Genomic DNA, 22,319 nt, shown 5'->3' on the forward strand with positions numbered 1-22,319 from the left:
GTTTTCTTTTTCCAGGACAGTTATAGATCTGTTCCTTTTGTTTATTATAAAAATTTTTTAAAGATTTTTGTCCCAAGAAGAGATAATAGGAGTTCAGCTCATCATTTTAATCGCCTTTTTTTAGGGAGTGGTTTCATAGCTTTTATTATTTTCTCAAAAGGAGCTCTGAATTTATTTATTTAATTGTTAGGGATGGATGAATCATGAGGAATACTAATATACATACATACATACATACATATATACATTTATTACTTACATTTAAGTGGCAGCTGGGTCAATAGGCTTAGAAAGAGTGGCCATATGATAGTAGATTCAAGTTAATGATGAGGCAACTGGCTTAATGGAAGAAGTTATGAAGTTATAATGGGATAAATGCTGTTTGAGGGGTCAATTCAAATGAAGTCTGGAAAATATGCATTATATTTTGACAAGTTATACTTAACTTGCCAACTTACTATGTCTATAACTAACGTAATTTTAGAGGTGTACATCAAAAACCCAATTGATGCAATTTAAGGAATGAATAAATGAGAGAATGAAGCCATACAGTTGTTGATTAAGCTTTTAAGAAGGTTGGATGAAAAAGAAGAGGAGTGGAACATAAATTGGTAGCTAGAGGCAATGTAAGAGGGAATCCTTTAATATTAGAGAGCATTTCTATAGGTTGTTGTGAGGAGGCTGTGTGGACAATGAGATTAATACAAGATGGGGTTGGGTAACTGGTGTATAACTGATGGAAATTAAAACTGGCAGGGATTCTTTTCCTTTTGAAGGCAATTTGGTCTGATGTTTGTGAAAGGGAGAGCTAATAATGTTTATGTTGAAACTCTTAGAATGTAGCTGTTTCCAAGCAGTTCTTAAATCCTGTTTTTTCTTTTTAACCTTTTCAGAAAACACTATCTTCAGAATAGAATTTAGGAAACATGGAAAGGTTTTCAGGCAACATTGAGAGCCCTGTTGAAGTTGGTTACCACAAACTCATAGTTACACTAATTTGCTCAATTGTGTGATACAAAGAAAGTGCACAGTTGGTATGACTGTGGATTACAGCTTTGCCACACCAGGTGTAAAAGAAAGTGCAAGGAGGTCTTGGTAATTGGCAGGAAGGTGGTTATAATGAAATCCATGAGGTACAAAGAGAGAAGCAGAGACCAGGAAAAACAATGGCAATAAGGTGGAAAGTTCAAGGGAGTGTCAGTCTTGGTGAGACTGACTGGCAAGTATAGTTGGAACAGTGGAGAGAGAGCCCTGTGTGGTGTCTATCTTAGCGTTCTCTACTGGTTGTCCTTGTGATTGACCACTCCTCGGTTTCCCTTTTTAGGAATTTTTCTTCTGCCAATCTTTTATATGTTGGTTCCCCTGTAGTACTCTAGGTTCTTCTTTAGTTTCTTTTCCTACACTTTCTAATGTAAAAGATGCAATTGCTCTCTATATGCCCATTATTCCTAAGAGTTTCCCTTAGCTCAGTTTTCTTTCCCAAACTGCACCCTTATTGTCTACTTAACGTTGCTACCTAGATGTCTCAAATTCATCTAGCCCAAAAGTGAGCATTCCATCCTCTGCTCCAAATCTTTTTCTTTTCCTGGGCTCCCTAGATCAGTAAAAAGTACTTGCTAGAGACCGAGGCTTGGGTGTATAACTCTTAACTGTTCATCATATAGTGTATCATCTTTTACTTAGACATGCACTGTCCAGAACAGTAGGCACTAGTGTCATGTGTGTAGTCCAATTTGAGATGTACTCTAAGTGTAAAATATACTCTGGATTTTGTATATTTAGTAAAAACAAAGAAAGCAAAATATATTAGCAATTTTTATTGATCATACATCAAAATTATATTTTAAATTTATAGGATATGTTAAATTTGATACATTATCAAAATTTAACTTATTTTTGCCCTTCAAAACATGCAGCTGCTAAAAATTTATAGATAATCTATGGTTCTCATTTTAGTCTCACTATTATATTTCTGTTGAACAATGTTTATTTGGACTATTGAGATTTCTAACAGGTCTCTGCTTCCATTGTTGCCACCACCTCCAATCTCATATCACTCTGATTTCATTCTGAACCACACTATAAGCAATCCTTTTATCTGTTCCAGCACTAATCTATTTAAAGCCTTTTCAAAAAAAAAAAAAAAAAGCCTTTTCATGACTTCTCCTTTCTCCATATCCTATCCTTCAAGACCTTGCTCATCGTCTATCTTCATCTTTATCCCTTACACCTTCATTTTCATATCCCCAAATGAGTTCTGCACTGTTGGATCATTCTCTCTCCCCCTTCTTACCTGGTTAATGCCTACTCATCATGTAGAAAGGCGTTCTTTCAGGAATGCTTTCCTAATCACTCAAGAGTGTGATAAGTGAACACCTCTTATATTTTCTCTTAGCTCCCTATACTCTAACCTGTACTTAAATTATGTTGTACTGTCTCATTTTGTTTTTTTAAAAGATTTTATTTATTTACTTGAGAGTGAGAGAGAGAGGACGCACACACAGAGGGAGAGGGAGAAGCAGACTCCCTGCTAAGCAGAGTCTGATGCAAGGCTCAATCCCTGGATCCTGGGATTATGACCTGAGCTGAAAGCAGATGCTTAACCCACTGAGCCACCCAGACACCTCTATAATGTCTCATTTTGTTGTCCCTGTCTTTCCTCTCATGTATTGTAAACTCTCCCAAACCAGTAACCAATGTATACCTGGTGCCTGTTATAGGACTTTGGCATCTAAAAGGCAAATATAAGTAAATATTTGTTGAATGAGTGATTTTAGTTTTCAGAGGATGAATATTTACTGGTTACATTGTGGGAATTATGGCAAGGGAATGGATTGAATATCTGAAATAGGAATAGAGAAGCGCCTGGCTGGCTCAGTTGGAAGAGCATGGGACTTTTGATTTCAGAGTTGTGAGTTCAAGCCCCGTGTTGGGTGTAGAGATTACTAAAAAAAACTAATAATAATAATAAGTTTTTAAAAAGAAATAGAAATAGAGATTACTGGAGTTAGATGTTTTGTTTTAGGGAATGGAGAGGCCTCAATCTATGTTTCTGCCTTTGTTACCCCATAAATAACAGATGATTAGTTTTCTTATAACATCTTTATTGAAATATATTCACAAACCATACAATTCACCCATTTAAAAATGTACAGTTGAATGCTTTTTAATATGTTTATAGAATTGTACAGTTATTACCACAATTTTAGAACCATTTCCAGGAGTGATTTGTTTTTAAAAGCCTCCAAATAATTTTGACATGTCCATCTAAGTAGACTTCTTTCCCCTTTCCCATGTACTCCTCATCTGCTAAGACATCAGTGGGTTAAGAGAATGACCATGTCATTTATGTTTTGTATCTATTAAATTACCCATGACTGTGGAAAGATTTGTCATAAAAGAGTCAAGAATAGATGGATTCTACTGAGAGGTCAGTGGATACTAGGAAAGGAGATACAATGGCAGAGGCAGAGTTCAGGAGGGTAGAGGCACAGTTTATATTCCTCAAAAAAACAGTATTTATACTTGATAACAGTGATGATCTCACAGCATTTGTAAGCTCAGAATCCACCTCCTGACCCAGCGTCTGTGAGCTATGGGAGAATAAGCACCCCTGTATTTAAGAAGACTAAAGAGGAGCAGAGCACTGTCTTTGTTTAGGGAAGGAATAGATCTACCATTTTTTTTATCTGAGGAGGTCAAGGAAAGTATCTAGGGAGGTCAAGGAAAGTTTTCAATAAAGATGTTTGAGATGCAGGGCAGTTTGTTTACCATGGAACAAATTGAGGGGCATGGAAGAAGTGCTTGAATTGGGGATATAAGACTGTCGGATGGAATTCGCTGGCTGCAAAGTTTTCACAAGAGTAAGGGTAAAGATTTGATTGATAGGGTGGCGGGTGAGGAAGAGATCGGGTAGTTGCTTGCCTCTTTGGAGTTGACCAAGACTTGGATTGGTAAGATTTTAGATTAATAGGCTGGCAAAAGTTATTAGTTATATTAATAATAAATTGGAAACACTTTATAACCAGTTAGGAAAGAAGGCTTAGGAAAAAATGACGTCCAAAATAACAGGTTTATAATATACCACTGAAGTCAGTAACTTGTGGTACCATTTATTAAAGGAGACAGTTGACAGAGGAGAGAAGCAGGTTATAACTTAATGTTTAAGTGCTCTTTTTTCCGCTAGAATTAACCTGCAGATAACTAGACTAAATCTTCTAAACCATTTCTATAAAAGCCTCTTTCCAAAGGGAAATGATAACATAAATGGGGCACAATAACATAAAATGGAAAGGCTTGTTTTATAGCTTTATTAAATCACTGTGATAAGTAATTATTGGACTATGGGTATACTTAGTATATGAGGTGTTTTTAAATTGTATTGATAACTAGTGATAATTGCAATACAGTATGAGTTTTGTTTTATACTAAAAATTAATGTTATTTTTTAGATTTTTATAAGGTTTCAAATCACTGCTTAAAAGTTTTTAATGTATATATAAGCTTGCTTTTGTAATATACATATTGATATTTTATAGAAAAAATGGTGTGTACTTATTCAGAAGAATTACTGGATATGTATTTACTTTAGAATTGTTGAAAATTAAACATTTATTTTTCTTTCCGTAGTCTAAACCCCTGATACCTCTTCAAAAAGAGACTGATTCAGAGACCCAGAAAATGGTGCTCACTAACTACATGTTCCCTCAGCAGCCAAGGACTGAGGATGGTAGGAATTTAAGAATCTCTTTTCTTTTAAAAATTCAAATACTAACAAATCACAGCAAAGGTGTGAAGTGAATTTTAAGTCTCATAAACTTTTACCAGTTTGAAGGGAATTTGGAAATAAATTTCTGAAAATGAGAAAATAAGTCCGTATGTCAGAGTTGTAGATAGTTGAAGTTAGAGATACATATAGACCAAATGCTTCCATAAGTGATTCCTTGAAATTGTTTAATTCAACTTCATCTATTATAGATCTCTCTCTGTTCTTCCGCTAAATGTTAGGAATGCATGTCAAGTGTTATGTAATTACAACTATAGAACCAGGAATTATTTTGTTCTTTTGTTGTAGACTAAACACTATGCTTGGATCCATATACCAGATAAAGATATAATATGTAGAATTCTGACTAAAGGGTTCTTATGTTTTACCTAGAAAGGGAATATATATACTTTACTATTTTTCAACAGTTTTGGTATGATAAAGCCTTTTAGATTAAGGAGCAAAATTGTTTTTAGTACATGTTGTTATGTGTCTATGTGTAATGTATATTTTATGTTACACCTAAAGATATAATTTTTATGTGTATATTTTTCTGAAACCAGTGAAAATCATTATGGCCCTAAGTTATTTATAAATTAACTCTTAATACATAAAAACACTGAAGAAAATCTAAATTAATCATTAATTTTAATTTATAAAATATACCACAAGCAAGTTTTTTTTTTTTAAAGAATACTTTCTTTTTTTTTTTTAAAGATTTTTATTTATTTATTCATGATAGACATAGAGAGAGGCAAAGACACAGGCAGAGGGAAAAGCAGGCTCCATACAGGGAGCCCGACACGGGTCTCAATCCCGAGACTCCAGGACTGTGCCCTGGGCCAAAGGCAGGCACCAAACCGCTGAGCCACCCAGGGATCCCCTACCACAAGCAAGTTAAATAAATTCTTGGACTTCGGTTTCCTTCATCTTGGAATAATGATAATAGTATATGTTTTGCAGGAGTTTTGTACAGATGAGAAGCACTGGATATAAAGTGCTTATCAACACAATGGCATAATCAAATTGGATGTTGTTATTGTTTTGGCAGGTTCAGCCACCAGTTTTGTAATTCTTAAATACATTAAAAATTAAAATCGGGGATCCCTGGGTGGCGCAGTGGTTTAACGCCTGCCTTTGGCCCAGGGCGTGATCCTGGAGTCCCGGGATTGAGTCCCACGTCGGGCTCCCGGCATGGAGCCTGCTTCTCCCTCTGCCTGTGACACACTCTGCCTCTCTCTCTATCTCTCTCTCTCTATGTCTATCATAAATAAATAAATAAATCTTTAAAAAAATAAAATAAAAAATAAAATATTAAAATTAAAATCATTTAACTTCTGTTCCATTATTGGTGATAAAGAACTCATTTATCTGTGCTAATTATTTCTTATTCTTTGCAAAAAGGAATAAAAGACTTGATAAGTTATTTCATGGGAATATATAATGAGATTTGGGTAAAACAAAACTATTTAGCTTTTGAATTGAATTATAAGTTAATACTGTGAGAAGTCAGATATGAGTACCTTCTTTCATTGGGGATCTATAACTAATGCTTAGAGAATAGATTTATAAGCACGATTCCTTTTCCATATATTTAAATAAATCCCCAATTCCCATATTTAGCAATATAACTTAGAAATATCTATCCATAACAAAATATAGTATACTTCATTTTAGATAGTCAATGTTGAAATATTGTTTTATGCAAGTACTCTGTATGTGCATTAGACAAGTTCAGGGGCACCTGGCTGGCTCATTCAGTACAGTCTGTGACTCTTGATCTCAGGATCTTGAATTCAAGCTCCTCATTGGGCGTAGAGATTACCAAGAAAAAAAAATTAAGAAGTTCAAAATAGATATACCAACACTGGCGTATGCCCTTGTTTGTGCATTACAGGAAATTTAACAAGTGTTTGGAAACATCAATAGGTGTTTTTTTCCTTTGTTTGCTATAGTCACTGAGACTCATGTTTCAATTTTCCACTTCATCTCTAAAGGTGATTTCTAACAGTATTTCAGTTAGCTACATAATTAATATATTCAAATAGTTATTTTTTTAAATTTATTTATTTATGATAGGCACACAGTGAGAGAGACAGGCAGAGACACAGGCAGAGGAAGAAGCAGGCTCCATGCACCGGGAGCCCGACGCGGGACTCGATCCCGGGTCTCCAGGATCACGCCCTGGGCCAAAGGCAGGCGCCAAACCGCTGCGCCACCCAGGGATCCCGAAATAGTTATTTTTTTACATGGGATGATAGAGTGCTAAAATAGAATGTTAAAATATTTGTGAGGAAAGAGAAGAGTGAATTCTTAGTGTAGAGAAGAGACTTTAATGTCCTGTTGCATGGGGTAGCAAATTATTTAAGTGAAGAACCATTTAATAAATATTTTTAATAAACTAATTTGGATTTTATTTTATTTTATTTTATTTTATTTTATTTTATTTTATTTTATTTTATTTTAAACAGAGACAGACAGAGCATGAGTAAGGAGAGGGGCAAAGGGAGATGGAGAAGCAGACTCTGCTGAGCAGGGAGCCTGACATGGGGCTTGAACCAAGGACTCTGGGATCATGACCTGGGCCCAAGGCAGACACTTAATCCACTGAGCCACCCAGGGGCCCCCATTTAATAAATATTCTTTTTTTTAAAATTTTTTATTTATTTATGATAGTCACAGAGAGAGAGAGAGAGAGAGAGAGAGAGGCAGAGACACAGGCAGAGGGAGAAGCAGGCTCCATGCACCGGCAGCCCGACGTGGGATTCGATCCCCGGTCTCCAGGATCACACCCTGAGCCAAAGGCAGGCGCCAAACCGCTGCGCCACCCAGGGATCCCCCATTTAATAAATATTAAAGGCTTCATACACCATAGGTTTTTGTTGAAGCTACTTGATGCTGTTTAGTGGAAAAACAGATGATATGTAAACAGATGAACATAAGTGTGTACTAATTCAATTTTATTTATGGACAGAGAAATTTAGATTGCATGTAATTTTCATGTGTCATGAACTAGTTTTTTATGTTTTGGGTTTTGGCCTCAACATTTAAAAATTTTAAAACCATTCTTAAGTGAGCCCAGATTTAATAGCTTTTGGTCCCTGTCGTATGGGGTAAAAAGGCAAATTGGGAGATTTGGTTCTTTTTTTTTTTGGATTTGGTTCTTATTCTCATTTTTTGCTGCTTCTATTTCAGAAAAATAATAAGAACTGGTAATTATCAGAAATCTAATACAGATATCACTCTGAAGGAAGATCTTCAAATAAAATTATTTTTTCCCTGGTGATGGAACCAGAGTGGAGGACATATTTAATCTTTGATATTTTTATTATATTAATGTGTTATTAGTGTTTTGTCTACCTGCTTTTGTTGCTGTCATATGGAGACTTCAGAATGTTATTTTCCTTTAATTTTAACTAACATTAAAATAACCAAGCATGATTCCAACAATGAATAAAACTAGGCAAAAGCATATGTGTAGTTTTTATTTGAGTAATGAACTAAACTCTATAAATGTGAGATACTGTTGAAGGCCCTTCCACGGAATAGTCAGATAAATATCTTCTGTCATAACACTTTTTGTTCCAATAAAAGTGATTGACACACTGTGGCCCATGGGCCACATCTGGCCTGATACCTGTTTTTGTGTGGCCCACAAGCTAAGAATAGTTTCTATAGTGAGTATACACATCATTTTGATGATAGTCGGTACCATTACTCCATCAGTAAGAACTTCAGTCTTCTCATTTACTGTATAACAGAAAATGGTACTCAACTATTAGTATATTTTAAATTTTGTCAGAAATCTTATGGAAATTTGATTTCTCTCATAAGTACCTACTATAGTATTCGTGATTTTTGTCTCTTGGTTCACAAAGCTTAACATACTTATTATCCAACCATTTATAGAAAAACTTTGGTGACTCCTGCTCAGAACTGTTCTAATCATGGATATACTCATGCCTTGATCTCTTTTACTGTCTTCTCTTTTCATGATTCAGATTTGCTTAGCCTCCTATCATTTCTGTAATTTTAATTTATTCCCTTAGTGTTTGTTCATACTTCAGGGAAATTTATTTGTGATATGAAAATTAGAAGCAGCAAAATAAAATCTTGCCCCTTTCAATTTTTGATTTGAGAGATGTATTTTAGAGTAGAAGAGTATTAAAAGGAAAAGTTTGAGATACACTTATATGTTAAGTTCTTGGGGCGCCTGCCTGGCTTAGTCAGTGGAGCATGTGACTCTTGATCTCAGGGTTGTGAGTTTGAGACTCATCTTGGGTGTAGAGATTACTTAAATAAAAATAATAATCATATTCTGAGTCCTTTTAGAGTTTACATGTTTCTCAACGTATTTCATTATAGATATTATTACAAGGAAAGCACTATAACATAATGCACTTAAAATAGCGAATCAGAAACTGCATTGACATGCCAGGTGGGAGAATTTCTTTTCAAATTCAAGAAAAGCTTTTTCCTTTATCACAGTGCCTCAAAGAAATAAAAAAAAATACAATGTTCTTGGCTTGGAGTTTTATACTCTCTAAGGGAAGAAATACTTGGTTTACATTTAATTCCTTCCATTTTTATCGAGCACCTATGTGCTCGATAAGCAGTGTATTAGATCTAAGTATTTAAAGATAAAAATCCTTGCTTCAAGAAGCTCATGTTCTTTGGTGCCCGGCTGGCTTAGTCGGTAGAACTTGAGACTCTTGATCTCCAGGTTGTGTTTGAGCCTCACGTAGGGTGTAGAGATTACTTAAAAATCTTTTTAAAAAGGGGAGGGGGAGGGCAGCAATAGCTCTTCTTCTAAAGGGGGATAATGATGGATAAATTCGGAAGAGAAGGCATGGTATTTTGGGTTACATGGAGGAATTAGTGTTCAGTGGGAAGTATGCATCCATGTAACTGTGTAGTTGGAGAAAACTGGTTGTTGAAGAAGGATTCAGGGAATTATCAGTCTGAGTGTTTTGATTTCATTTCTTTACTCATTAAAATCAAAGAGAAAATTGCCTCTAGCGGCTGGGGGAAGGGTGTTTGTGGAAGTGATTTGTGGTGAGAGAAAAGACTAACTAGAAATAAATAGAAGGATTCCTGGACACCACTAAAGATGGAGCAAAGACTAGGGAATACCATAAATTTGTGATAGTTCTAAACAACAAGGTGATGTCACTTTCCTCTGGTAGAAGTGAGCAGTCCAGAGCATATAAGGTAGATGATTGAAATAGTACATTATTGTGACTATAAAAAAATACTAGAACCAAGTATTGAAAATAAAGGAAAACTGAAGACAAAAACTCAATTCCCCTCGTTTGTATTTGGCTTTGTGGCATTCTTTGTTTGGACAGAATGTTAAAGAAGGTAAGAAGCACACAATAAGGACTTAAAGTTAATGATAATTATGCTACTTATGCATAAGTATTCAAGTTGACCACATATGGGTATTCCAGAAATTTCATTTTTTCTATTAACCAATTTTGGACACTTTTAATCCCCTTTGTTTTGAGTGGGTATAGTCATTTTCTTTTAGTGGGCAGAAAACTGTGATTTTATCTTGTATTGCACACACTTCTGTACAGTGATATATAATATTTAAATGGATTGATTTTTAGAACTTAGATTTTTTTAGTTGCCTAATAAGTGAAAAACTGTAACAGTTGTTATTTCTTTACCTTTAATATTAATATCACATAGCAGGATATGTAGTGTTGAGTTTATATTAGATTTTCAGTTTTTCTTACATTTTGATATAGAAGATATCTTGCAAGCACTTCACTTAGTAAAGCTATACAAAGTAGGGGATCCCTGGGTGGCTCATCGGTTTAGCACCTGCCTTTGGCCCAGGGCGTGATCCTGGAGTCCCGGGATCAAGTCTCACATCGGGCTCCCTGCATGGAGCCTGCTTCTCCCTCTGCTTGTGTCTCTGTCTCTGTCTCTCTCTCTCTCTCTGTGCCTCTCATGAATAAATAAATCTTTAAAAAAAAAGCTATACAAAGTGTAATGTATAATGCAAAGATGTAATTATAAGGCATCAGGGTAATCTTTTTTAACCAAAATAACTGGCTTTGCTTTTGTCTTTATCTCCTTGTCCCCCATACGTAATGAACAATATTGGAATTGGGCAGATTATTCTGAATGCAAAAACTTGGATGAAATAATTTATATATTACCATGTTGTATATGTGCTGCCAAAGCTAGCACTATTACCATGCTGCATTTTGTGAGGAACTGCACAAAAATCCCTTATCTACTATGCTATGATTGTTAGATTCTTTTCAGGAACCCTTCTGGTAACAAGACAAATTAGCTTTAGGGAAGAAAAGATATGTGATTAATATTGTAAAGAAATACTAGACTCACAGCCTAGCTGTTAATGTAACATTTAATGCTGCCGGTGTTGACCAGTCTTGACTTACCTTAATGTATATAACTCAAAGAAAATTACGAGTGAGTAATGGTTTTTCTTAATTACAGTAATATATACTTTTTTTTTATTTTTGTTTGTTTTTCTCTAGTTATGTTCATATCAGATAATGAAAGTTTTAATCCTTCACTGTGGGAGGAACAGAGGAAACAACGAGCTCAAGTGGCATTTGACTGTGATGAAGACAAAGATGAAAGGGAGGCACCTCCCAGGGTGAGTCCTGTTCTTCCTTCAAGTTTGAAAGAGGTCCACTGATACTTATTTGGTGCTACTTACCTTACTGTGCTGTTTTGGGAGATACAGAGAAGTACAGGTTTCATTTCTTGCCCTCAGGGCACTTGAAATTTTATCGATCCTATACATATGTCATGTGAAGGAATTTGAGAACAGCATAAAACTATATGATTATAAGCCATTTTATATAAAAATAAGAGAAAAACACATTATTGTTTTCCCTTTTCCTTTTAATTTATTATTTATATTCTAGGAAAAAAGAACTCTGTTACGAACTTTTTTTTTTATGGGATTGAGAATCTGTGTTGCAGTGACAGAAGTAGTAAATAATTCATTTCCCACTTACTCATGGAGTAATTATTTTTCCCTTACATAAACTAGCTGAATCCAAAAAAATGACAATTAGACTGACTTTGGAAGTATTTGTTTCCTGGTGTATAAGACGGTTTATAAATGTGGGAATTTTTTATGTATCTGGATAAATATCTAGCTGGAAAACATAACTGTTTTAAAGCCAAGTGATGGTGTTGGCAATACCCACACCATAAATCTTAAAATGGAATACATATACATCTGCTAAAAAAAAAAAAAAAAAAAAGCATTCAAAACATTAGTTAAATCTGTAGCTATAAAGGCTTTTACTTTTGATAAAACCATTCTTTTATTGTCTCCAAAATGCTTTCAATGATCTATCATCTGTGTTTAAAGTTACCCCTAGGAGCCAGATAACAAATGTAATTCAGATGGATTGTAGATCAATTTTTAGTTTGATGTTAGAAATATTTATCCATTTTTCACATTTTACTTATTTTGTTTTTCTAGGAGGGAAATTTAAAGAGGTATCCAACACCGTACCCAGATGAGCTTAAGAATATGGTCAAAACTGTTCAAACCATTGTACATAGATTAAAAGATGAAGAGACTTATGACGATTCTGGAAAAGATCTGAAACCACATGAAGATCAGCAAGTTGTAAATAATGATGTGGGTGTGAAGGTCAGAAAACTCCATTTAAAAGAGTTGACTAAAACTTATTGCAAGCTTTTTAAAACTTTAAAATAATAATTGAAAATAATGGTCCTTTTTGTATACATGATAATGTCCTCCCAAATTTCGGGTGTTATTCTCAGCTACCTGAAGTAAAAGCTGGAATAATCAGCAAACTCTCTAATTGCTGTTATTACCACTTCAGTATGGTTACAGATGTTCCACGTAGGCAGGATAGCGTCAACATAGCTTTTAAAAAATCTTGCCTGAACCAAGAATAAGATAAGGAATGTCAGAAAATTCATTGTTATGGAAATACTTTTTTTTCCCCCCGTAATAACATTGATCCACTCTACCCAATTCTAATCTTAAATATAATTGCTATGACATTATTTTTGGAAGATGTTTCAGAAACCTACACAGATCCTTAAAATTTGTGTTCCTTTAATGGACTTTTCCCCTCCACATTATATCACAGAATCCAGTTTTCTCGTGTCACTAGAGTTACTATTCCACAGTCAGCAGAAAACAACCTAACCATCCTGAGTTCAAGCATGCTGAGCTAAGTGACTCACTCATGAACAGCTTGGCCGCTTAGGTGTAGCCTCAGGTGAAGTGTAGCCTCAGCTAAATTATCAAGCTTAATGTGGTTCATGAACCTTTGGGGCCACCTGTTCTCCCAATAAGCATTTTATCTGTGACTGCTACAGATGTCCATGTTTAAAGGTCCCTTGATTTATCCAGAATAGGAATATGTGAAGCTACTTTTACGTGTCTATATGCTTTTAGTCATCTCTACACCCAGTGTGGGGCTTGAACTCATGATCCTGAGATGAAGAGTCACACACTCTTCCTACTGAACCAGCCAGGCATCCTACTTTTAAATTCTAATCTGAACTACGGTACAAAAATAGATACAAAGTGTTAAGGAATGTGAATTCTTTATCTCTTCTTTTATGCAGACTTCAGAAAGTACCACTCCAGTAAGAATCAAAGCTGATGAAAGAGAAAAGTATATGATAGGAAACTCTTTACAGAAGACCAGTGAATCTGAAGCTGAGATTAGTCCTGGAAGTCTACCAGTGACTACAAATATGAAGGCCTCTGAGAATTTGAAGCATATTGTTAATCATGATGACGTTTTTGAGGTAACTGCTTTGTGATTGTTCTCTGAAACAGCTGTAACAGTCTTAAAAATTTTGTATCTCATTGTTGCTACTAAAGATAAGATGAAACATATCAAAAGCAGAAAATAGGCCAACTCATTTGAGAAATTTCATGGTATTTGCTATAGTATCACTCTGAACTGAAAACTTTATGCCTGTATTGCACTCAGGTGTTTACCATGGAAATTAGAGTATGATGTTTCTATTCTAATTATTCAAAATATGTCATTTCAATTGCTTAACAATGAAAAGGTTGCCATAGGTATATTTATTTATTTATTTTTGGTATATTTAAATTATTTCGCTTAGTTAAGCATTTATCGTTGATTGTGAAGTATTTTTTTTCTTGAATGTCTGAGAATTTTTTAAAATTTCATATGGTTAGCATACAGTGTTACGTTAGTTTCAGGTGTAGAATATAGTGATTCAACAATTTTATATATTACTCAGTACCCATCAAGAGCACTCGTAATCCCATTACCTATTTCACTGATCCCCCTACCCACCTCCACTCTGGTAACCATCGGTTTGTTCTCTATAGCTGAGAGTCTGATTCTCAATTTGCTGTTTTTTCTTTGTTCGTTTGTTTTGCTTCTTGAATTCCACATATGAGTGAGATCATATGGTATTGGTCTTTGACTGACTTATTTCACTTAGCATTTTACTCTCTGGAGCCATCCATGTTGTTGCAAATAGCAAGATTTTAATCTTTTTGATGGCTGAGTAATATTCCAAGTGTGTGTGTGTGTGTGTGTGTGTGTGTGTGTGTGTGCGCGCGCCTTTGGGTAAATACCCAGTAGTGGAATTACTGGATCATATGGTAATTCTGTTTTTAATTTTTTGGGGGAACTCTCACACTGTTTTCCACAGTGGCTGTACCAGTTTGCATTCCCACCAGCAGTGCAAGAGGGCTCCTTTTTTAAAAATATTTTGGATACTAACCCTTTATTAGATATGTTATTGCAAGTGTCTTGTCCCATTTGGTAAGTTGTCTTTTTTTTTTTTTTTTTTAAGATTTTATTTATTAGAGAGAGTGCACGTGAGAGCATGGGGAGTGGGGAGGGGTAGAGGGAGAAGCAGACTCCCTGCTAAGCAGGAATCCCCATGTGGGGCTTGATCCCAGGACCCTGGGATCATGACCTGAGTTGAAGGCAGATACTTAACCGACTGAGCAACCCAAGTGCCACCCAGGTGCCCCTTGTAAGTTGTCTTTTAGCTTTATTGATTGGTTCCTTTGCTGTGCAGAAGCTTTTTATTTTGATGCAGTCCCAGTGGTTTATTTTTGCTTTTGTTTCCCTTGCCTCTGGAGACATATCTAGAAAAATGTTCTGGGGCACCTGGCTGGCTCAGTTGGTAGAGCACACGACTCTTGATCTCATGGTTGTGAGTTTGAGTTGGGTATAGAGAGTACTTAAAAATAAAATCTTAAAAAAAGAAGAAAAAAGAAAGTGTCAAAAAAATTACTTCCTGTGCTCTCTTCTAGGATGTTTATGGTTTCGGGTCTCACATTTGAGTCCTTAATCCATTTTGAGTTTTTTTTTATGAATAATATAAGAAAGTAGGCCAGTTTCATTGTTTTGCATGTTGCTGTCCAGTTTCCCCAACACCATGTGTTGAAGAAACATTATTTTTCCCATTTGATAGTCTCTCCTGCTTTGTCAGTGATTGACCATATGATCATGAATTTATTTCTGGGCTCTATTCTGTTCCATGGATCAGTGTTTCTAATTTTATGACAGTACTATTACTGTTTTGATCACTATGGCTTCATGTAGTCTATGTTGAAATATGTGATTTTGATACCTCCAGTTTTGCTCTTGTTTTGTTTTAAGTAGACTCCACACCTAATGTGGGGTTTGAACTCATGACCTCAGATCAAGAGTCACATGCTCTACTATCAACTGAGCCAGCCAGATGCCTCCCATTCTTCTTTTTCAAGATTGTTTTGGCTATTTGGGATCTTTTGGGGTTCTATACAAATTTTAGGATTATTTATTCTAGTTCTGTGAAAACTGCTCTTGGAATTTTGAAACTGATTACATTATAGATTGCTTTGGGCAATCTGGCCTTTTTAACAATATTCTTCCAATTCATGAGCATGGAATGTCTTTCCATTTGTGTCATTTTCAATTTCTTTTATCAGTGCTTTACAGTTTTTAGAGTTAACCTCCTCAGTTAAGTTTATGCCTAGGGGTTTTATTATTATTTTTTTGGGGGGGGGGGGTTTATTATTTTTGATGCAATTGTAAATGGGATTGTTTTCTTAATTTCTTTTTAGTGTATACAAATACAACAAATTTCGGTATAGTGATTTTGTATCCTGTGACTTTCTGTATTCAGTTTTCAGTTCTATTAGTTTTTTGGTGGAGTCTGAGACTTTTTCTTTTAAAAGTTTCTTCTAGTGGATCAATAAAAACTGTAGCTTTTTTTAAATAGCTTTATTGAGGTATAGCTCACATATTACGTAATTCACCTATTTATTTATTTTTTATTTATTTTTGAAGATTTTATTATTTATTTGGGAAAGAGAGTATGAGAGAACACAAGCAGTGGTAGGAGCAGAGAGAGAGTGAGAAGAAGCAGCAGATTCCTCTCTGAGCAGGGAGCCCAACGCAGGGCTCCGACTCAGGGCTCTATCCCAGGAACCTTGGATCAGGACCCTAGAAATTAAAGCTAGATTATAAACTAAAGAATTATCTACATTAAACATAATCATTGAAGAAAATATAATCCAAGGGCAAAGAGTATGAAAGCAAAAAATAAGAGCTAACTGCAAGAAGATTAATTGATGTGAGCACAGGAGACAAACGGGGAAGGAATGTGGGAGGCCATAGCTCCCAGACGCCAGGTGTAGTATAGGAGGAAATCTCAGCAGCTGAAAGCACTGCACGAATCAAAAATTAGGACAAACCATTTGTTCTTCCTTCTCCTGTTCTCTTATTCTTTGCATTCATTGTCTTTAGGTCCTGTTCATTCCAAAATTTCTGTCAAATTCTTTGTTTCTTTATCAACCATCACTGCCATTGCTTAAGGACAGATTTTTTTTTTCTTTCAGACTTCGGATAGCCAGATCCCTTTCTGCTGGTCTCTTTCTCTTCCCTTACATTCTTAATACCAGAGTTACCATTTATTTATTTATTAAAGATTTTATTTATTTATTCATGAGAGCCACAGAGAGAGAGGCAGAGACACAGGCAGAGGGAGAAGTAGGCTCCATGCCGGGAGCCCGATATGGGACTCGATCCCAGGACCCCGGATCACACCCTGAGCCGGAGGCAGACGCTTAACCACTGAGCCCCCAAGGCGTCCCAAGAGTTACCATTTTAAAAGATAATCTGATGTTGTGAATTCCTGGCTTGGCAACTTCCAATAATGACCAACACATACTTGAGTCCATATTCAAAGCAAAACCTTTCCCTGTTTAATCCAATCTGACTTTTCTGTGTCCTGCCAGTTATCTGAGCTCTGGCTACATGGAGTTGGCATGCTCTACATACCTTCTCTTATTTCCATTCTTTCATCTGTTCAGAATGTCATGCCTCTCTTACGTTGCCCTTCACATCTCTTCCTTCCCTCTTCACTTTCTCTTCCTATTCTACTAACTAGAAGTATCTTTCCATTATAGTACAGTCCTGAAGAGGGTTTGGCAAACTGTGTCCTGTGGCCCATATCTGGCCCATTGCCTGTCATTATATGACTTGCAAGCTAAGAACTGCTTTTACATTATTAAATGTTGAATAAAAATCAAAAGAAAAAGAATATTTCTTGACAAGTGAAAAATTCAATTTTCGTGGCACACAGCCACATTTCGTTTGTTTATGTGTTGTGTATGGCTGCTTACGTGCCACAGTGGCAGAGATGGGTAGTTGAAATAGACCTTCAGGCCCTCAAAGTGTAACAGATTTATGATCGGGCCTTTTTACTGAACTAGTTGGCTGACTCTGGTCCATATCTTTATTAGGTCACTTATGAGTACCTAAAAGTCTTAGTACTTTTAACAGAACAATGTTTAAGACTTGTCATTTATTTTCATCATATTATTTTTTAATTTTTGTCATTAGGAATAATTTAACATGCAAAAGATCTATTTTTATATACAATATTTACAACATTAAAATATCTCAATAAAAAGTTGTTCACTACCCACTCCTTTTGTTCACTAGCCCCGTGACCTAATAGCTTTCAATGGCAGATCATCTGTGACCATTGCCAAATATTAGAGAAAAATTCGTGGAGAATAACAAAAAATTCCGTCTTCAAATTGGCCAAAAATCGCCATTAAGTCATTTTAATAGAATAACACGTCAGTCCTTCTGACTCCTTGGAACCTGATAATCTTAGAGGGAATAAATGTGAGAATTAGGAAAAGACTTTCAGTTGGAACACCTTGACTAAACTGAATTTTTTAAAGACAGTTTCTTATTGTTAATTTTTTTAAAGACAGTTTCTTCTTATTGTTGTTTTTATTATTGTGTTTTTGTTACTCTAGCACTTGGCATAGTACCAGGCATATAATAATCATTAATATGCTTGAATCATTAATACACTTGACCTTGAATTAAGGCCTCCCATGGAAAATTATCCCATAGTCACTTTGACATATTGGTAATAATTGCCATAGTTTTATATCTGTATTTTGAAAAACTTAAATCATATATTAGTTTTAATCACTATTACCATTAAAATTTTTTCATCCATGTTCTAAGTATTCTTTTCTCTTTAAAGCTCTTATGACTTACTATCTATTCATTTGAAGAAACCAAAATTTATTTAAATACTTTCTTTTTTTTTCTTTAAATTAGGAATCTGAAGAACTTTCTTCTGATGAAGAAATGAAAATGGCAGAGATGCGACCACCATTAATTGAAAGCTCCATTAACCAGCCAAAAGTGGTAGCTCTTAGTAATAACAAAAAAGGTTAGATTGTTGAAAGCACTAAGAATAGAAATGGGCTGAATGTGTAAATTCATAAATTTTTTTGAAATAAATTTCTTTAAGTGTCATTATACTACTTAAAATACTTTTTTAGAAATAATTTTCAAAACATGCCTTTCTAAAAGATCTATTCCTTAGCTCTCTATTAAAAAAAAAATTGCTAGGTATTTTCTCTTCTCTCATGCAAGGTTACATATAAGAGCATGATCCCATTTCTCCTGCTTATTTGCTGGGTAATCCTTGAGCTCTTAATTTTATGCATATGAATTTACCTAACATTCATTGAGGCTAATGAAGAGGTTGTGAGTATCAAATGTACTAGGTTATTCAGTGTACTCAGATTGGCACAGTACCTGATACAGAATAGATGCTTATTGTTTTATCTGTCCTGGAGTTCTTTTTAAACCATACTCACACCGCAGCCATTTTTTCATATAACATAGAATCTCAGACCCTTCTTAGAAATGAGAGGGAACTTGAAGGAAATCTATCCCTTCCTTTCACCCCTTCCCACTAGTGCCCTGTATTATCTTTACCAAATATTGATCTAGTTTTTGCCTTTATGGCCTTGACTAAACTTACATCTGGGCGGCTCTTGAATAATTTGGGTTTCATAAAAATAATGGTGGTGATATTTGTCTGAGCACTTACTAGTTGCTTACTGTGCTAAGTATTTTACATGTTGCTATCTGTCACAAGGAGGTGGAAGAAGAGGAATAATATCTAGGAAAGAGCTTACCTGCTATCTTAACAGTATTTAAAAAATTAAGACTCCAGCACCCAGATCCTTAAAGTTGAAGATATAAAGCCTTATGTGCTATTATTATCAACTGTAAAGACAATCCAGACTGCTTGAACTGTGCTCCTAAGATATTTAGAACAGATTTAAAAAATCCTTAATTCATGTAATCTCCTGTGACTGTGTCTCTGTATACTGTTTCTATGATTTGGGTAGAATGGCATTAAAAACAGCTTTTAGGGTTGTAAAGATATAGAGTTATTATCTTTTTAAATTTTTTTTTAGGTATGCTCTTTGCCCAACTTGGAGCTTAAATTCACAATCCTGAGATCAAGAGTCACATGCTCTCCCCACTGAACAACTGGGTGTCCCAAGTTATCTTTTTATCATTACTTTAAAAAAATTAATACTTTTTAAAATGTACCTGCCTATATAATGGAATATGAATATTGTCTGTTTCTGTGTATAAAAAACAAAATTCTTGGGATCCCTGGGTGGCGCAGCGGTTTGGCGCCTGCCTTTGGCCCAGGGCGCGATCCTGGAGATCCGGGATCGAGTCCCACGTCAGGCTCCCGGTGCATGGAGCCTGCTTCTCCCTCTGCCTGTGTCTCTGCCTCTCTCTCTCACTGTGTGCCTATCATGAATAAATAAAAATTAAAAAAAAAAATAAAAAAATAAAAAACAAAATTCTTCTCATATATTGATAGTTGCTTTTTCATGTGCAATTCTTTGAAATGGTTTAAAAATAGCAAAAGAGAGTTGACCTTGTGAAACTGAAGTCGTGAATGAGGGGGCATCTGGCGGGCCCAATCATTAGAACATGTGAGTCTTGATTGCTAGGTTGTGAGTTCAAGCCCCACACAGGGTGTAAAGCCTACTGAAAAAAAAAATTGTGAATGAGTGAGTGGAAGATCCATATACACTAAAACTAATTGATGGCCTTAGAAAAACATTGTATAATATCATCTTGTCAGTAGTTAAAACTAAAATTTTGGGTAACCTTAACATAGATTATATGTATTAAACTTAAAGATATCACATGTTTTAAATTACTTAATCTTTGTGTGTATTAGGACTGAATTTTCAGAAGTGTCATTGGTTATCTTCTAATCCATATAATTCTTTATATATTGAACCAGAACAATGTAAATGCCATTTGTCATCATTACAAAGTATTAAAGAGAAATCCTTAGTGACTTTATCAACGGTTTACTTTTTGTTTTGTTTTGTTTCAGATGATACAAAGGATACAGATTCTTTATCAGATGAAGTCACACACAATAGCAATCAGAATAACAGCAACTGTTCTTCTCCATCTCGGATGTCTGATTCAGTTTCTCTTAACACTGATAGTAGTCAAGATACCTCACTCTGCTCTCCAGTGAAACAAACTCATATTGCTATCAATGCCAAAATCAGGTTTGTGAACGAACGTCTTAACAGAATAATTTATTTGTACAATAGAGATAATAAGGCAAGTAAATATATATGACTAAAAGGATTTCACAAATTACTATTATAGAAATAGTTCGGTAGTAGTAGATGATTTCTTCCTCATTACTACTATGTAGCTTTGCTACATTTCCATTTGTATTAGTTTTTTAAATAGAGAAGAAGAGGACCATGCAACTTTTCATTTTGAGGTCATGGGTTCAAACCACACATGGTAGAGATTACTAAAAAAATAAACCTAAAAATAAATAGAGAAGAAAGGATTTAAAATATAATTATCTTCATTAAAAAGTTGGACAGTTTTACTGCATTTTTAGGTATTACAACATAAACAGCTTGTTTGGAGTAATTCAAGTTGAAATAGGTACTTTTTAGATAACTCATTTTTGAGAGGTGCCATTAAAGGGCATTCAGTACTTTTAACTACTTCTGTAACTTTGAGTTCGACTTAAATTTGTAGACTTAAATTCAGACTCTGAAACTAGTCTTAATTTCTATAGGCTAAAGTTAGCTGAAGTTTAAAACAACTATTATTTGGACTTTCAAGGTATTTGGCTATCAAAATAAAATGTGTTGTTTTGCCTTCATGTTAATGTATCAGCTAGGTGCTTATTAGAATGATTTGGGTTACTACTGAATATTAATATTGTTGACTATGTTTTAGAGTAAATTGATTCTTAAATTTCAGGCATAGTTAAGTCAAATTTTGTTTGAATTGATCTGTATTGTAAAAGGAAGGTGAATTTTATGTCTCAAAATGAATTTAGCTATCACATACTTATAATTATGATTATTTATATCTGTTCTCTGAATTTGAGGCTAAGACCTAGTATGGTAAAAAAAAATGTATAATCTCTTAGATGGTAAGATAATGATTAATTTCTTGAGTATTTTGTTGAGTTTTGTATTTTATAAATCATGTTTTTTGTGTAATGAAATAAAGGCTAAGAAAGGGATATATCCACACCTTTGTCTTATTTCTAGTAATGAGTATGAGTATAGTATACTAGTATACTCTAGTAATGAGTATAGTCTGTTACCTAATGGGAAGATCAAAGCTAAGGAATATTTGTTAAACATGAATATTTATATGGCAAAACACAAATATGTTTTCGTATTTGTGTGAAATATAAGTAGGTATTTATTTCCACCAAGTAGAAATAAAATGTTTTCTGTAACTTTGGAATAGTACATTTATAAACATCTGCCAAATGCAATGAAGTAACTTAGAAGAGTGATTAGATTTAGTTTTGCTTTTTATCTTCAGATTTTTTCAGGGCTACATTGTTTATTTTTTAAATCACCGTACAATACTTGACATTTTTTTTTTGGTTAGTTCTGTCTCTCTTTTTTTTTTTTTTTTGCATAGCTGACTTTCTTGACATTTTTTGTAGACCTTTGAGTACTTGTTTAATTCTTATTAGCTTTTTACAATTCCTTTGTTTATATATTTGAAACTAATACTAACTACTTAGTTAATATGACTAACTTTGAAAAAAAAATATATGACTAACTTTGGTTATTAATGTTAGATTTTCGAATTATTTGTAAAAATGGTCTGTGCTCTTGCTCAGCTGTTCAAGTTACTGGCTTTTCATGTATCTGCCCATCTTTCAA

The 22,319-nt window shown here is 34.6% G+C and overlaps 1 protein-coding gene across 14 annotated transcripts in view; it reads left to right on the plus strand.

Annotated features, from left to right (window-relative positions):
* ERBIN (erbb2 interacting protein) overlaps positions 1 to 22,319 on the plus strand; it is a 119,338-nt gene that overhangs the window by 80,912 nt on the left and 16,107 nt on the right. For 12 of the 14 annotated variants that reach the window (XM_072826635.1, XM_072826634.1, XM_072826636.1 and 9 more), the window contains 6 exons: positions 4,630 to 4,729; positions 11,281 to 11,402; positions 12,246 to 12,419; positions 13,373 to 13,558; positions 18,379 to 18,493; positions 20,486 to 20,669. In XM_072826635.1, the coding sequence (XP_072682736.1) occupies positions 4,630 to 4,729; positions 11,281 to 11,402; positions 12,246 to 12,419; positions 13,373 to 13,558; positions 18,379 to 18,493; positions 20,486 to 20,669 (881 nt within the window). The remainder of the gene's footprint in view (positions 1 to 4,629; positions 4,730 to 11,280; positions 11,403 to 12,245; positions 12,420 to 13,372; positions 13,559 to 18,378; positions 18,494 to 20,485; positions 20,670 to 22,319) is intronic. The other 2 variants (XM_072826637.1, XM_072826645.1) reach the window with 1 other exon arrangement.

The sequence above is a fragment of the Canis lupus genome, chromosome 5 (assembly GCF_048164855.1).
Source record: "Canis lupus baileyi chromosome 5, mCanLup2.hap1, whole genome shotgun sequence".
NCBI classification, from domain to species: Eukaryota; Metazoa; Chordata; class Mammalia; order Carnivora; family Canidae; genus Canis; species Canis lupus.